Consider the following 15,968-nt stretch of genomic DNA (forward strand, 5'->3'; position numbering starts at 1 on the left):
TCCAAACCTCTAGACCTTTTCAGTGAATAGCTCTGTGCGGTTGGGATTGCCTGGAGAGATCAGGACTTAGGCTTATGCCTGAGTCTCAGGTCTATATCTGAGACCAGAGCCTGGTGTGGTTCTAGAATGAGAGATGGGGCCTCAGGACAGATGCCAAACAGGGGAGAGAGCCAGTGAGCTGATTCAGGTGACTGGCTGCAGGAGAGGCATAAAAATGAAAGATTTGGCCTCTGCCAATGTCTGGGCTCAAGCTGAGGCTCAACCCTGGGCCAGAGACTCTGAGACTAGTGCCTTAGCACATTGTGAGAGAGAGTCCCGGCATCATTGTGACCCGCTCACCCTCAGGACACTTTGGGTAAGGCAGGTGGGCCAGTTGACACTGTGGGCACAGGGGCTGGGGGCCTAAGGGCCCTGGTGGCCCTAGGGACCGCCATGGCCATGGCTGAGTGGCCACAGCCTGGCTGGGATTCAGATAACCCCAACAGCTGCCAGGACGTGGGCAACTCCATCCTGTTGCTGCTGGGTTTCATCATCTGCATTAACATTATCATCAATATGGTGACCCTGGTCAGGAGGGGGCCATGTGGGAGGGAACAAACTTGGGGGGCAAACCTGGTAAGGAACTGCCTGGGGTCACCATGTCCTCCTACACCTAGCTCTGGAGCAGACTCCGAATCATCTTACACCGGGTATTCCTTATCATTTGTGAAAAAGGTAAACAAGGTTGGGTGTTGGGGCATAGAAGGTACAGAAGTATGTCTGTCAGCCTTAAATTGGCCTCTTGCTGCTCTTCCCTCTGAGACACCACAATGGTGCAGCTTTTCTCCCCAGGCCTTGCCTCCCTTCACTATAGGAGCAAGCCTCCCCACCAGCCTCCCTCTCCCTGATTCACAGAAGCTGTTAACTCCTCCTCACCTGGGAAGCAGACCCATCCCTCGAAGAAGGAGAGCTCCCCTGCAGTCCATCTTCGATGCACCATGGACCCTGTGAAAATGACTGTGACCCCCCCACCCACACGACGACATCGCCGGCGAGCCTCTCCATTGTGCCGAGTCCACAACCCAGCAGCTTGGGCTCCTGACACTGATGATGAGAAGCCCCCACCTCAGTACCCAGCAATCTGCTCTCGCCACTGGGATGGTTCCAAGGACTGGCAAGTCTTCCAAACCACCCAGAAACTCTGGGATCCCTGGACACAGGACATTCTGGAACCACTTCCCCAGACTATCCGCTTCCAGCCCACTGTAGAGAGAAGGCCCCTCAAAACAGAGATGCGGTCAGAGCTGGGACTAGAGGCCTATGTATACCCTGTGAACCCCCCACCTCCCAGCCCAGAGGCTCTGAGCCATAAGAACAGTGGGGCAGGTGCAGAGGCTGAGGTAGAACAGTGCCAGCCTGCCTCGCCGCCCTTCCTGGGCCCAGTGAATGTCCCCGATATCCCTCAGCGCTGCTCCTCAATCCGAGTAGCGTATGATGCCCGGGATGTGAGGCGGCGGCTTCGAGAACTGACCCGAGAGGTGGAGGCCTTGTCCCACTGCTATCCCTTGGCCTCTGGATCTAGCACTGCAGAGGGGACAGGAAAGGACTGGGTGTATCGTCCCCTGACGGGGAAGTGATGGGGAAAAAAATAAAAAGGAGAGAGGAGGTGGTTTGTGGTGGTGTGGGGGGGGGGTGGTGGAAGGCAGAGCCTATAAGGTACCCAGAAGCCCTGGTTGTTAAGAGAATGATCTCCCTAGTAAGACGACCTTAGAGAGCCCAGGAGAACCTCATCCACCTTTTGTCCTCTCAAGCCCTGTCCTTGGCCTTTTCCATGGCCCTCCTTGGTTTCAAGGCTTCTAATTACCTCTACCCTATTTTTATTATTTTTCTTATTGTTATTTTAGTACAGGGAATTGAACCCAGGGGCGCTGCTTAACCAGTGAACCACATCCCCAGCCCTTTTTAGTACCCAGCAATCTGCTCTCGCCACTGGAATGGTTCCAAGAACTGGCAAGTCTTCCAAACCACCCAGAGACTCTGGGATCCCTGGACACAGGACATTCTGGAACCACTTTCCCAGACTATCCGCTTCCAGCTCACTGTAGAGAGAAGGCCCCTCAAAATAGAGATGCAGTCAGAGCTAGGTCTAGAGGCCTATGTTTACCCTGTGAACCCCTCACCTCCCAGCCCAGAGGCTCTGAGCCATAAGAACAGTGAGACAGGTTCTGTCATATATTGTCTGTCAACAATAACATCTTTATTTTGAGACAGGTTCTCATTAAGTTGCTTAAGGGCCTCACTAAGTTGTTGAAGCTGGCTTGAAACTTGTGATAATATAATCCTGCCTCAGCCTCCCAAGCTGCTTGGATTATGGCATGCACCACTGCCTGGCCAATCCTATTTTCTTAAGTGTCCAGAGACGCTCTCAAATCTGGCCCCAGACCCCCAGATAGCCCTTCACTAGAGAGACTCCCTAACTCCATGGCCCTAGCTCCTCAGAAGTCCAGTTCTTGCCAGGCCAGGTTTAGGCCTCAGCCCCAGGGGAGACATAGTTCCTTCTTATACCCTGATTTTCTTGTGAGAGGATGACTAAGAGGGAGGGTCTCTAGTCCCTCGTATTTCTCCAGGAAGAACCTGATGCTCCTGTACCCTCCATGAGTCTTGGAACAGAAGATTAAATATTATAGATGCTCTCAAGAGGTACTTCACCATAACATCACAATCCTTTCCACGTTGCATGAGGCTCTGAGAGACTGAGTGACTTAATCATGGTCACATAGGTACCAAGGTTCAATTTCATGGCCTCAGACACTCCATTCCCCTTCTCTTGCAAGTAGATAGATTCCCACTGCCACTTCGTCAGCTTACCCAAATCTCCCACCTGCCTCAATTTACCACATGACCTCATCAGAATATTCTGCTCACTGGGCAGCAAGGAAACCAAGGCATGGCTCTACTCCTAGAATGTTAGAGTCACAGGCACATGCACACACATAGCTTGGGAACACTATGCTAAAGTGTTGCTAGAAGGATTCCTGGATGTGAATAGATCTGTGGATCACCCTATCTCTCTGTACATTTGCATTCATTTACATTCAACCAATATTATTGATCATTTCAGGCTGCTTCCATTCAGTGGGTACATACTAAGCATCTACCATGTGTTTGGAGGCCTTTTTGGAAATGCTCATCAGCCTTTCCTCCATTTCTGCTGCATAGTTGACAATGGGACCAACGGACTTGCCATGCTCAGGGTACCATTTTTACAGACTGCAATGTTGAGCCTCGTTTCCATGGAGGACTCCATTCATCACATCAACAATAACATCTATGTTGTGTTTTGGTCATTTCTTTAAGGTGGGAGTTAACCAGTTTTTCAACTTAGAGGGGGATGGGTCAATAAGAGGATAGTTGGTTTGGAAGGAGAGAAACTATAGTTGGAGTCTCTGGCAGGGGGCAGCAACCTCAGCAAGATGGAAATCCATCTGACTCTGAAGTGAAGAAGCCAAAGGGCTCAGGGACCACTAATGTCCAGGGCTGCAAACCCCGGCCAGGAAGGGTTGGGATGTGTGCTACAGGGATTATGACAGGGAAATGGTCAGCATAGGGAGGAACTGTTATAGCAGGGTGAACCCAGAGGGGACACTTGTTGTCACTCATCCAGTCAGTCACCCCAGCTGCTGGCCCCAAAGTAGCATGGGGTGGGGCACATCAACAGGCTGCACATGTTGCCATATCTCAAATGACCAGAAACTGAGGGAATTACACATAATTCAACCCCTGTGGAGACTATCTTATGACTGTAGCTACCTATTTTCAGATCAGGAATGAGGTGTGTGGTTAAGCAGGCCTCATGGAGACAGAAGGATAGACTAACCTCAGGGGCATCTGGGGACCAAATATCAAGTAGGAGCCTAGGATAGTGAAGAGCCAGCAGAGTGAATAAGACTACTACCTCTACATTGTGACTCTTCCTAACTTGCCTCATTATGACCTGGCTCCCTTCTCAACTGGTAGATATCTCCAGGTACTGGCATGAATGCAGTGTGGGTCGGGGCCAGGTGGGGGGGGTGGCCCAAGTGGCCCTAGGACCCCCCCACCATGGAAAACCAGCTCTGGAGTGACACCCTGGGGTGCTGTAATCAACACCAAGAAAGCCCCCAGGATGCTGAAGACATCCTATTCCTGCTGGTGGGACTTATCATTCTTGTCAACATTGGCATCAACGTGGCAACTGTGGTCAGTGACAGTTGTGGACCATCCCCAGGGGTGAAGAGGGCTGAGGGGGAGTCAGCTGCATCTTGCACCTCCACCTGCAGGACGGGTCTTGACTAGGGCTGGGGTGGGTGGTGTTGGAGGTAGGGAGCCTGGCCTTCACTCCCATCCCTCCCACCACCCCTAGATGTGGCATGAGTTCCAGAATGCCTTAGACAAGATTTTCTATTGGATTAAGCAGAAAAGTAAGTATAGCAGCTAGAGAGTAGGACCCCTCCCCGCCCCGAGACCACTACCATGGCCCCAAAAATTCAAACCCCACTATTCCTAACCTGAACTCTTATGGCAATTGCACCCACTCTTGCCTCCCCCAGATGAAGTCCAGCCTTTTGAATGTTCCCTCAAACATTTCCCAGCCAAGGCCCAAGACATCCACATCCACTGTGTCCTGGACCCTGTACAGGTGAAGATGACCCAACCCACAGGCTACTCCTCTTCCTCCTCTCGGTATCTCCACAACCACCGGGGCCGCCACCAACCACACCGCCAGTACCAACCACGCCGCCGCCAGTACCAACAATGCCGCCAGTGCTGCCAACGTTACCGCCCCAGCCAACAGCAGAGGCCTTGGAACCACAGAAAATTCTCCCATGGTAGCCCAGTCTTTCATAACCAAACTCACAACCGCAAGATGTCACAGCTGCAGTCCATACCCTTTTATGATATGGAGGACAGGGACTCCTACCTGGATGAGGAGGATCTGTCCTTCCCACATCCCCAGAACCCAGGCTGGGTTCAGCGGATGGGACTGCCCTCCAACATGGGGTTATGGGGCCGCAAAGGTGGGATCCTGGCCAGCTTGCCACCACCCTCTATCTATCTGTCACCAGAACTGCGCCTCTTACCCAAGCGTGTAGAGGCCAAGTCAGAGCTGAGGCTACAGTCCTCTGCACCCCATTGTTCACAATCCCGAATTTGGGGCAACATGGAGCCTGAGCAATGGACCTCATCTCCATTACCTCCCCGCCCGCTGCCCCCTAACCCTTCCTGGGTCCCTGGGGGGCATAGCCCTTATTCTTCAGGAGGCCAGACACTGTATGATGCTTGGGATCAGCGGCGGCGTGGTGTAGAGGGCTGTGAACCCCCAACTACCTTGGTGTCCCGGAACCCCCGGCAGGAGGCCCAGGGCTATCGGGAACACTACTCGCCCCCATCCCACAGAAGGAATCTCCCTGGTCATGCTCACAGCCAGCCCAACCGCAGCCCATACCCATCCATAGGACATTTGGGTTATAACCCCCGGGATTCTCATGAGGTGCGACGCAGGGCTGCTGACTGGGCTGAGGCTATGCCTCCTCGGCATCCTCTGACCACTTCCACCTCCCTCACTATGTTGGGTGAGGCTTCATATCAACGGGTCCCAGCTGCTAGCTCGGCCCTGCTCCCTCATTGCTCCCAGCCCCTGCCTGAAGTCCAAGCTGTTGATCCTGCCCCAGTCCCAGCTACCTTTGTCCCACTCAGTAGGAATCCAGGTGGCAATGCCAACTACCAGGTGTACGACAGCCTGGAGCTAAAGCGTCAAGTGCAGGAGAACAGAGTACGGGCCAACTCACTGCCACCACCTTCCACATCAACCTCAAGGCCCTCTCTACACAGGAGCCGACCTGGGAAACTTAACTGACCCGTAGGAGAATGTGGGTGGCTGGGCAGGTCATGGAGAGAGGAATAAAGAGAAACCGAGTCCAGGAAACATTGTGGTGGTCTATGGTTTGGAAGTAGCTCTCTTTCTGCCAGATGGAGACCCTGCCCTTGGATTCCTGAAATGAGAAGTCAGTGTTCCCTTCTTGGTATGAGGCCGTGTTCTTGCCAACAAGACTGTCCTTGGGGTTGAGGCTGGGAACGTTTGCCTAGCATGTGTGAGGCACTGTGTTTGATCCTTAGCACCACATACAATAAAAATAAGCAAATAAAATAAAGGCATGATGTCCATCTATGACTACAAAAAAAAATATATTGTCCTGGTCTTATACCATACATTAAGGTCTCCCAGCTGCAGACATCAAACCATGAGTCTCTGAGCACTCACCCCGTTTCTCTGTTCTCCATTCCCAAAAGGGGTTCAGAGGCTCAGCCCTGCTCAAGAAACTCAGGTCAGACAGACATGGTGGTGCATACTAGTAATCCCAGCTACCCAAAAGTCTGAGATAGGAGGATCACAAATTTGGGGTTCGCCTAGGCAACTTAGTGAGACTCTGGTTCTAAATTAAAAGTAAAAAGGGCTGGGGATATGGCTCTGTGATGAAGCACTCGCCTAGCATGTGCGAGGCCCTGGGTTCAATCTTCTGTACAGGTAAGAGAGAGAGAGAGAGAGAGAGAGAGAGAGAGAGACTAACTCCAGATCTGGGATTCCATGTCTAGGCAGATCAAGGTCAGTGGCCCAATGTAGGGCAAGATGAAGGCCAAGGCTCTTGATTCCAGTTAGGGCTCTGAGGCCAAGGTTTTCCCAGTCTCAGGAGTGGTCAAGGGGTAAAGGATTCTGGATTTTCTACTGAAACTACAGGAATAATGGAAAGATGGAAGAAGGAGGAGTGTTTGTGGGAGCTGAATGAACAAAGTTCAGTGAGGCAATAATTGAGAAAAAGTGGAGGTACACTAGCCTCCAGGCTCAGGTGTACTGGGACCTGGTTACCAGGAAACTCCACCCTGAGCCCTCCTTTTCCTCTGCCTCTCTCATTGTGTTCCAACCATCTACCCCTTTATGACTCAGGCCTTCTCCCCTCCCCCTCAAAGGAGTCTGTCTCTTAGTATGTGAGGGCCAGGGGGCCCAGGTAGTCCTGGGACCCCAGGCCATGGGTGAGCGAGTCTACTATGGAGCCCAGATGTGCTCTGGCACCAACCCCAGGAAGTGTCAGGACTTAGGAGATTCAATTCTTCTGATTCTGGGCAGCTTCATCTTGCTCAACGTGGGGATCAACGTGGTGATTCTGGTCAGGGCAGGGTCCGGGCAGCATGGTTGGGACACTGGGATCTTGAAGGGACTGAAGTAGTGGGGGGTGGGGGCTGCTAGGATGTAGTCAGACAGGGACTTCAGAGCTTACCCTACTGCTGGAATCTCTCCTCTCCTGCTTCCCTCAGCTCTGGAAACATCTGAAGGGCTCCTTGCGGATTCTTTTCCATCATTTTTTTCCCAAAGGTAAGTGAGTCCCAGCATGAGCTCCAGCGATGTAGATTTGTCACATTTTTTCTTATCTCCCTGTCCCTTTTCTCAGCCCTTCTGACACCCAGGCCTTGTTCCATCTCTCCTCTCTGTAGACAAGCAACATGGTGGTCTAGGCAGCAGGCCCGTGTATATGCGCTGCACCACAGATCCCAAGAATCTGTATTCAAGAATCTCTTCCCACTTTCATCGTCGCCCCAGCTTCCTGCTCGGTCATGCTAACCACCGTGACTCCTGGATACCAGATACAAATGATGAAAAGGTTTCTGGGTGCTGCTGGATGCCACCTCAATGTGGACATGCTGGGCTTCCCACGGAGGCTCAATGGGGATTGTGGAAGGAGGGGATGATGGGAGCTGGGGAGGCCTCTCAAGGCACAGCCTTGAAGACCCAGGCCTCCATGTTTCCCAGGCCAGAGATTTCCTCCCACTTCCTGAAGATGAGCAAGTTAGATATGGTATCAATCTGTTTACCCCAAGAGGGCAAGACTAAGGCCCTAGACTATGGCCCAGACCATACCCCAGCCCAGGCTGGGACCCACTCCTTAGCCCATACCCCCGAGCACATCCCCATCCCGTCCCTGACCCACAACCCAGAGTATATCCATGCCCAGGCCCAGGATCTTGAGCATACTTCAACCCATACTCCACCAGCTCATGCTCCAGCCTTGATCCCAGCTTCTACTCCAGCCCCCAGCCAAGCCCATGCTGCAGCCGCTACCCCATCTCATGCTGCAGCTCCTACCCTCTCCCATGCTCCAGCTCCTATTCCAACCCCTACCCAGATCCCTACCCCATCCCATGTCTTAGCCCAAACCCCACCCCGTACACTACCTCCTACTCCAGTCCAAACCGCATCCAGGGCCCAGGCCCAAAACCAAGTTCACATCTTAGCCCACGCCTCAGCACCACCCTCAGCCCAGGTCCCAGCCCCTCCCCCAACCCAGGTCCCACCCCCTTCCTCAGCCCAGGTCCCAGCCCCTTCCCCAGCCCAGGTCCCAACCCCTTCCCCAGCCCAGGTCCCAGCCCCATCCCCAGCCCAGGTCCTAGCCCCTCCCCCAGCCCAGGTCCCAGCTCCTCCCCAAGTCCAGACCCCAGCCCACACCTCTCAGTATACTCACTGTAAGGCTCTTATCCCTGAACACACCTCAGCCCACATCCCACTCCACATCCCAGCCCAGGTGCCTGCATATGCCTCAGCCTATTCCCAGGGTCACAACCCAGTCCACACCCCAGAGGAGGTTTGGACCCACTCCCAGGCCCAAGTACCTGAGCTCACATCAGTCCAAACCCCAGCACATACTCCAGTCCATTCTCATCAAATTCAATCCTCTGCCCATACTGGGATGCCTGTTCTAACCCCTGCCCCAGCATCAGTCATGGCCCCTCTGGCCCGTGCTCCTATCCCTATCATCACCCCTACCCCCAACCTAACTCCTAGTCCTTCTACTCTGCCTGCCTTCGGCCCTAGCCTCTCCACTGGCCATGTGGTCTATGATGCCCGCAGGGTAAAGCAGAATGTTTTCCATAAGTGCAACCCTCAGAACTCTGGATATTCCAAGAAGAACTTTGGTACCCTCTCCAGGCCCCAAGAGAGGCAGGGCTTAGCAAGTTCTGAAACATCTGAGCATATATCAAAGCAACATGGTGAAGACAGTGCCCAGCCTTCTGCAGGATCTACACTGGGCTACCTGGAGTTGGGGAACATGGAATGGAAGATATCAGATGATGGCAAAGACAAGAAACTCAGCCAGTCCAAGACCTTCCCTTACTGCAGCTTCCATCCTTGCAGTTCTGAGAAGAAAAACACAGATTTCCAGGCACCAATTTACCCCAAGATCTTGGTCTATACCCAGGATGTTGCCCCTTCTAAACATGGCCTTCATTCTCCAACTAGTGCTCAGAGCTCTCCGACTACCATTCCTCCACCATGCACTCTTTCTCTGCCACTTGTTCCTCCCAAAACCTTTGTCCTTTATCGACCCATCAACCATCAGAAGCCCTCCACCTTAATACAAGCACCCACCCTTCTCCCAACCTCTAAGTCTCCTCAGTCTCTCTCTGCTTCCCACTTCCCCATTCCTCCCCAGTTCTCTACCACTTCTCAATACTTGATCCAAACCCAGTCTCCTGAACTTCATGAGAATCCAAGCCGAACCCAAGATCCTGGCCTCCAGAGGACTCCATACCTTTCAGAAGACTCCAGAGTTCCCAGAAACCCAGGCCTTGTCCCAAATCCAGGCCTCCACAAGTTCCCAAACCATACTGAAAACCCTTGTCTCTGCAAGAATTCAAACCCTTCTCAAGACTCTGGCCTGCAAAAGAATCCAGGCATTGCCCAAGATTCTGGACTCCAAAGGAGCCCAGGTATTACTCAAGATAGGGGTGTCTTTAGGAGCCCATGTTACACTCAATCCTCCAGCTTCCACAAGAACATACCATGTACCCAAAATTCTAACCTTCAGAATTTGGGCTTTATGCAAGGCTCTGGTGTCTCTAGGAATGTTGAACCCAACCAAGACACTGTTGTCTGCAAAAATCAAGGTGTCTCCCAAACAACTGACCTCCAAAAGAGGCCAGGCCCTTCTCAAGAGTCTAGAGGTTATAAGAGTTCAGGCAATGTCCAAGATTCAGGGGTCTACAGGAGCCTAGGCCAAGGTTCTAGACCACAGAAGAGTCCCTACTTTGTCCAAGACCCTGAACTTAACAAGAGCTCAGGACTTACCCAGGCATTTGGTCCCAAGAAGTGCCCAGGCTCTGTCCAAACCTCTGGCCTCAATAAGGGCCCGACCCAAGATTCAGGAGACTACAAGAATCTAGGCCTTATCCAAGACTTTGGACTACGCAGGGTTCCAGGCCTTCCCCAAGATTCCAACTGCCGTAAGAGTCCAGGCCTTACCCAATCCACTGAAGCTGAAAAAAGATTTATCCTTATCCAAGATGCTGGAGTTTATAGGAACCCAGAACAAAGCCAAAATCCTAACCTCCACAAGTTCCCAAGAATTAATCGAGATCCTGGCCTACATAAGAACCCAACACTTGCACAAGACGTTGGCCTCCTCAAGAATCCAGGACTTACCCAGGAATCTGGTCTCCACAAGGATTCAGGCAATATCCCAAATCCTGGCCTCCCAAAGACCCCAAGCCCTACTCTATGTACTGACTCTGCCCAAGTCCTAGGCCCACTTCAGTCCCCAAAGCTAACACTATCCCTGAAGAAATCAATACATGAGATTGCTCCTCAGAAGGAGAATGCAGAACAGCATATATCATGTACTTCCACCCCAATCAATCAAAACTGCCCTTCCAAGATCCCCACTAACCTGCATACCTTCTCAGAAGTACCTGTACTAGTTGAGCTAAAGCCATCCTCCTGGCGAACAGACAGCCAAGGCTGGGTATACCGCCCTGTGGGTACAGTTTCTTCAGCTTTTCAGAGCTATTGCCAGATGTCAATGCCTCCCAAAATCAACAACAGACCTCACTACCCTGGACCAGGCTTCCGGGCAGGGCATGTGGTGTTTGATGCCCGCCAAAGACAGTTATCAGTGGGCAGGGACAAGTGTGAAGCTCTGTCTCCCAGGCGTCCCTGCCAAGAGGCACCCGACAACTTAGGAGAGACCATCAGAGAGTGGAGATATCAGAATGTGATGAGGACCTCAGACATACAGGGAACAAAAGTGCATCAGGAATAAAGAGTCAAAGTGTTCTGTGGTTGTTTGACAGCATCTACCCTAGCCCTAGCTCCAGCCCTAAGGTTGACCACCCAGAGACAAATGGGTACTGGAACTGAGATGTCCTTGCTCCTCCATATCTATGTAGCCACGTTATTCTCCAGACCCTAAAGCTACATTTGCATTACAGTAACCACTAGCCAAATATGGCTATTAAAATGTCAAAAACAAATTTTTTCTATCTCATTTTTGTTCAAAAATACATAGGAAAAAATTCTCAAAGGGGGTATATACTTTAGAATTAGCTAGGGTGGAAGTGAAGATTAGATCATAACTATATATTCTTCATCATAACTTTTTAAAAATTTTTTTATTTGTAATTGGACATAATATTTTTATTTTTATGTGGTGCTGAGGATCGAACCCAGGGCCTCGCACATGCTAGGTGAGCACTCTACCGCTGAGCCACAATCTCAGCTCCTCATTATACCTTCTGTATTATCTATTGTGTCCACAGAAGCACATCTTTTATTAATTTTTTTGCAGGGCTAGGGATTGAACTCAGAGCTTTATACGTGCTAGTTGAGCTAGCACTTACTACTGAATTAACATTCAGCAAAAAATTTGATTCCTCTGTCTCATAATCTACACTTTAAGTGCTCAATAGCCAACTATAGCTAGTGGCTACTGTATCGGACAATATAGATCAAGGACATTTCCATTAGAAAATCCTGTAGAGAGCAATGCTTTAGAGTTAAAGGATTTCCCTTCCCTTTGTCACCCATCCCCAGCATCATCATATCATCATCATTATTTGGTACCAGGGATTGCACCCAGGGATGCTTAACCACTGAGTCACATCCCCAGCCCTTCTTTATATTTTATTAGAGATAAGTTCTCACTGAGTTACTTAAGGCCTCGCTAAGTTGCTGAAGCTGGCTTTGAAATCACAATCTTCCTGCCTCAGCTTCCTGTCACTGGGATTACAGGCATGCACCTGGTCCATCCCCAACATTTTCAAAGCTCATAGTGCCCAGAGAACTTTGTTCTTGAGCAGGTAAGATGTAAGGATGCCAATGCCTGTTTACCCCAGACTATGTAAAACCCCTGCTGGCTTCTTGGGTCACAGTTGGATGTATGGAAATTTGTGTCCCCAGGTTTGGGCTGTGTTTTAGTGTTCTTGATTCTCTGGTTGGACTCTCCTTCTCAGTGACTAGGAACTCCTGAGGTCTAGGTTTCCTAAATTGACCTCTGGTTTCAGGAGTCTCCTCCTTTACATGCCTCCACATTATCAGTGTGCCCCTGCTTATGCTATTGGACTTAGGCCTCTTCCACCCTGGAGACAGACTGTGGGCAGAAGAAATGTAAAAAGTCCTGGCCTGGCTGGGTGTGGTGGCACATGCCTGTAATCCTAGTGACTTGGGAGGCTGAGGCAGGAGGACTGCAAATTTGAGACCAGCAATTAGCAAGGCCCTAAGCAACTTAGTGAGACTTTGTCCCCACCCCCCCCAAAAAAAGGAGGAGGGGGTGTGGTGACTAAGAGGTAAAGCACCCCTGGATTCAATCCCTAGTACCAAAAATAAATAACTTGCCTGGCAATAAATTGGTATGATCTGAGATATTATTCCTGGTTTCCTATCTTTGTGTCTCATTATCCTGGCTCCTACTCCCATTTTGTGCTTAAATTGTGTTCTGGTCCCTTAGTCTGGTCCTTAGTAGCATAGTTTACTGAAAAGCAATTTCCTGACTTTGATTATTTTCCACTGCCCTGATCCATTCTAGCTATGAGTTTCCTCTGGACCTCATTTTCAATCCTAATAACCTTTATATGTGCACCCAACTGTGAAATTCCAAAGTTTTTCCTACCATGACTCTTATATATCTGAGGTGGGCATCATTTTTATGTATGTCTTTCCCTGAATCAGATATCCATTCCTGCTTTAACATTTCTACCACTGATTTCAAGAAGATGCCTCTCCATCCAGGGAGACCCATTCCTGCCTGACTCACCTCTGACCTTGGACAAGTCATGTGCAATCTTTCTAAGCTGCAGTCTTTCCAACACCAAAATGAGGAAGTCATGATTTCCTGGAAGTGACCAGAGCTGCTGGTATGCAAGGATCCCTATTTCTCCCCAGGCCCTAAAGTGTGTCTATTCATTTCTGTTATTCAGATCCATCCAATTACCTTTCTACTCCAGATCCAAGGAATGTTTGTGTGGGATCCAACAGATATGATAATATAACTCCATAGAAACCACAACTTCCAGATTGGGTGTGTAAGTAATCCCAGTGTTTCGGGAAGCCGAGGCAGGAGAATCACAATTTCAAAGCCAGCCTCAACAGCTTAGAGAGGCCCTAAGCAACTTAGTGAGGCCCTGTCTTAAAATAAAAAATAAAAAACCTCTGGGGCTGGGGTTGTGGCTTAGTGATTAAGTGCCCCTGGATTCAATGCCTGGTACCAAAATAAAATTAAATTTTTTTTAAAAAAACTACAACTTCCATAAGGCACTACTTCAGCGGAACGGAAAAAGATGCAGGGGCATGGCTCCAACGCCCCGGTAGCGCGGAAAACAAACTACAATTCCCAGGGTAGCGCGAGATTTCAACCTGGTGAAACCAGTGATTGAACTCTCACGAGAGGCGGGACAAAGCCCGAGCCACCCCTACAGTCTACAGAAAGGGCGTGGTCGAAATTTAGGGGCGTGGGCATCCGGAAGAAACTACCTGTTGAATCATTCTGTCCTGTTTCTTCCCCAGCTTTACAGCTACCCCTAGGGGGTAAGCTACAGACCAATAATCCTCTTTCGAAAAAGAGGTAAGGGGAGGTAGAGAAGGGGGTTGTGAAGCCCAGTTACTGCATGCTGTAGGAGGGGCCCAGTAGCTACTTTTCACCTGCTGAGTCAGGTGAACCCGTTCGCGAGGACGGGGACCTGCAGAGAAAGGGGCAAGGACACAAGAGGTATTTGTTTTGAAGATTAAACTTAGAATCCATCGTCTGCAGACCCGTTTGTGGACTGTGTCTGGGGCACTTGCTCGGCATCGGAAGAAGGGAAAAAACTGAAGCGATTTTTGGCAGCAAAGGAAAGGCCCTTCTAGGCTACCTCCTGTGTTTTCTCTATCCCCAAACGATAGAACAGCATGGCTTCAGCGGTCTGGGGAAGTGCGCCCTGGTGGGGCCCGCCGCCCCCAGCCCCAGCCCGGCCGCTCACGGACATTGACTTCTGTTCCGGGGCTCAGCTGCAGGAACTGACCCAGCTGATTCAGGAGCTCGGTGTTCAGGAGAGCTGGAGTAACGGGCCCAAGCCGGGAGCCGACCTCCTCCGGGCTAAGGACTTCGTCTTTTCATTGCTTGGTAAGTAATCCTTCTCGCCTGTGAGAATTCACAACCTTCCGCCTTGCCATTCCCCTCCCCTTCGGACGACGCCCTCACCATCCATTCTTTTCCCTTAGGTCTAGTTTACCGCCAGGACCCCCGCTTTCCTCCCCAGGCAGAGCTCTTGCTGCTTCGTGGTGGGATTCGCGAGGGCTCCCTAGATCTGGGGCATGCACCGCTAGGTCCCTACAACCGGGGACCTCACTATGACGCTGGCTTCACACTCTTAGTGCCAGTGTTTTCTCTGGACATCACTGGGCCAGAACTGCAACTGGATCTGGAATCCTGTTCCGCAAGGCTCCGTCTCCCAGAGCTGGTGTGCGGAAATATGGTCCGGGAGGCATGGCAGAATTGCCTAGGGCCCCCAGTCCCAGGTGGATATGATTTGATTAACCAAAGCAAAAGTGAAGGAAGTCCCAAAGACCAGCAAAGCCCTGAGGACCAGCTGCACTCTTACGTTACTGAGCCTCAGCTGCAAGTGTTTATGGAAAAATCACCTAGTGACGTTTCAGAGCCAGAGTCTTATCAGCATGACGTCACCGATCTTGGTTCTCCCGCACCTTTGAAAGTACTAAGAAGTGACGTCACCGGGGCAACCGTCGAATGCCCAGTCCCAAAGCCCGAAGAGACTCCGGAGGCGTGGCCCACATTGTGTCCCGCCCAGGTGGCTGCCTGGTTCTTCTCTACACTGGCTGCTGTCGCCGAGTCCTTGATCCCAGTCCCGGGGGCTCCGCGCCTACTGCACGCAGCTCGCCACGCGGGTTTCACCACGGTCCTCTTGGCAACGCCGGGACCCCCGCGCCGCCTTCTGCTTTTCGACCTGATTCCCGTGGTGTCCGTGACAGGCTGGCCAGAGGGGGCTCGGAGCCACTCATGGGCGGGTCCGCTGGCCTTGGAGTCGGCCTCCTTCTACCTGGTCCCCGGAGGTGGCAACCGGCCTCCCGGCGCCTCTGACTGGCATCTCTGCTTCGCCCGCCAGGAGCTGGCGCTCAAGGCGCGCATACCCGCGCCACTGCTGCAGGCGCACGCGGCGGCCCAAGCGTTGCTGCGCCCGCTGGTGGCCGGGACCCGGGCCGCGGCGCCCTACCTCCTTCGGACGTTGCTGTACTGGGCGTGCGAGCGGCTGCCGGCACTCTACCTGGCGCGGCCGGAAAATGCGGGCGCCTGCTGCCTGGGACTGCTGGATGAGCTGGGCCGCGTGCTCGAGGCCGGGACGCTGCCTCACTATTTTCTCAGCGGCCCAAAGCTCTGTGCGGGAGACGACACGGCAGCCCTACTCAGGGCATTGGCCCAGCTCCGCGGGGACCCTGCCCGGGCCTTGCGTGAGGCAGTGGAGGAGGCCAAGGTTGCCCGCAAGGGGGGGCGGCTTGGCGGGCATTGGGGGCGGAACCCATTAAAGACGCTACTCCTACCCGTGTAGAAAGTGTTTCCGTTGGTGATGAGACGTGGAGAACTGTTCGCCCCTTACATGAAGACAGATTGTGCCTGGGCCCAGTTTCTGTTCTAGAA

General features: G+C 51.9%; 4 protein-coding genes across 4 annotated transcripts; all 4 read left to right on the forward strand.

Annotated features, from left to right (window-relative positions):
• The first annotated feature begins 75 nt into the window (after positions 1–75).
• Spem1 (spermatid maturation 1) lies at positions 76–1,632 on the forward strand. Its single transcript, XM_046462031.2, has 3 exons — positions 76–567; positions 657–714; positions 895–1,632. The coding sequence occupies exons 1-3, from the start codon at positions 433–435 to the stop codon at positions 1,614–1,616; spliced, it is 915 nt and encodes a 304-aa protein (XP_046317987.1). The 5' UTR covers positions 76–432; the 3' UTR covers positions 1,617–1,632.
• Positions 1,633–4,080: 2,448 nt separating this feature from the next.
• Positions 4,081–5,875, forward strand: Spem2 (SPEM family member 2). The gene is made up of 3 exons (XM_046461994.1): positions 4,081–4,218; positions 4,382–4,439; positions 4,569–5,875. Exons 1-3 carry the CDS (start codon positions 4,081–4,083, stop codon positions 5,873–5,875), a joined length of 1,503 nt encoding a protein of 500 aa, XP_046317950.1.
• A 1,168-nt stretch (positions 5,876–7,043) lies between these two features.
• Spem3 (SPEM family member 3) lies at positions 7,044–11,119 on the forward strand. Its single transcript, XM_046462077.2, has 4 exons — positions 7,044–7,181; positions 7,330–7,387; positions 7,561–8,235; positions 8,587–11,119. Exons 1-4 carry the CDS (start codon positions 7,044–7,046, stop codon positions 11,103–11,105), a joined length of 3,390 nt encoding a protein of 1,129 aa, XP_046318033.1. The 3' UTR covers positions 11,106–11,119.
• Positions 11,120–13,772: 2,653 nt separating this feature from the next.
• Positions 13,773–15,870, forward strand: Tmem102 (transmembrane protein 102). The gene is given in 3 exon segments (XM_046462006.2): positions 13,773–14,438; positions 14,537–15,816; positions 15,818–15,870. Coding segments are annotated over 3 exon segments (1,533 nt in total). The 5' UTR covers positions 13,773–14,224; the 3' UTR covers positions 15,857–15,870.
• The last annotated feature ends 98 nt before the right edge of the window (positions 15,871–15,968 follow it).

The sequence above is a fragment of the Marmota monax genome, unplaced genomic scaffold (assembly GCF_021218885.2).
Source record: "Marmota monax isolate L192 unplaced genomic scaffold, Marmota_monax_Labrador192_F-V1.1 WCK01_AAM20220418_F8-fsc00392, whole genome shotgun sequence".
In the NCBI taxonomy this organism is placed as follows: domain Eukaryota; kingdom Metazoa; phylum Chordata; class Mammalia; order Rodentia; family Sciuridae; genus Marmota; species Marmota monax.

What these genes read in the sequence shown, in the direction of transcription:
- Spem1 (XM_046462031.2), top strand. Translation starts at nt 433, where the DNA reads ATGGCCATGGCTGAGTGGCCACAGCCTGGCTGGGATTCAGATAACCCC. An exon ending in TCATCAATATGGTGACCCTG is followed by an intron (nt 568 to 656) that starts GTCAGGAGGGGG and finishes TCCTACACCTAG; the next exon opens with CTCTGGAGCAGACTCCGAAT. An exon ending in CCTTATCATTTGTGAAAAAG is followed by an intron (nt 715 to 894) that starts GTAAACAAGGTT and finishes CCTGATTCACAG; the next exon opens with AAGCTGTTAACTCCTCCTCA.
- Spem2 (XM_046461994.1), top strand. Translation starts at nt 4,081, where the DNA reads ATGGAAAACCAGCTCTGGAGTGACACCCTGGGGTGCTGTAATCAACAC. An exon ending in GCATCAACGTGGCAACTGTG is followed by an intron (nt 4,219 to 4,381) that starts GTCAGTGACAGT and finishes CACCACCCCTAG; the next exon opens with ATGTGGCATGAGTTCCAGAA. An exon ending in CTATTGGATTAAGCAGAAAA is followed by an intron (nt 4,440 to 4,568) that starts GTAAGTATAGCA and finishes TGCCTCCCCCAG; the next exon opens with ATGAAGTCCAGCCTTTTGAA.
- Spem3 (XM_046462077.2), top strand. Translation starts at nt 7,044, where the DNA reads ATGGGTGAGCGAGTCTACTATGGAGCCCAGATGTGCTCTGGCACCAAC. An exon ending in GGATCAACGTGGTGATTCTG is followed by an intron (nt 7,182 to 7,329) that starts GTCAGGGCAGGG and finishes TGCTTCCCTCAG; the next exon opens with CTCTGGAAACATCTGAAGGG. An exon ending in CTTAGCCCAAACCCCACCCC is followed by an intron (nt 8,236 to 8,586) that starts GTACACTACCTC and finishes TCCACATCCCAG; the next exon opens with CCCAGGTGCCTGCATATGCC.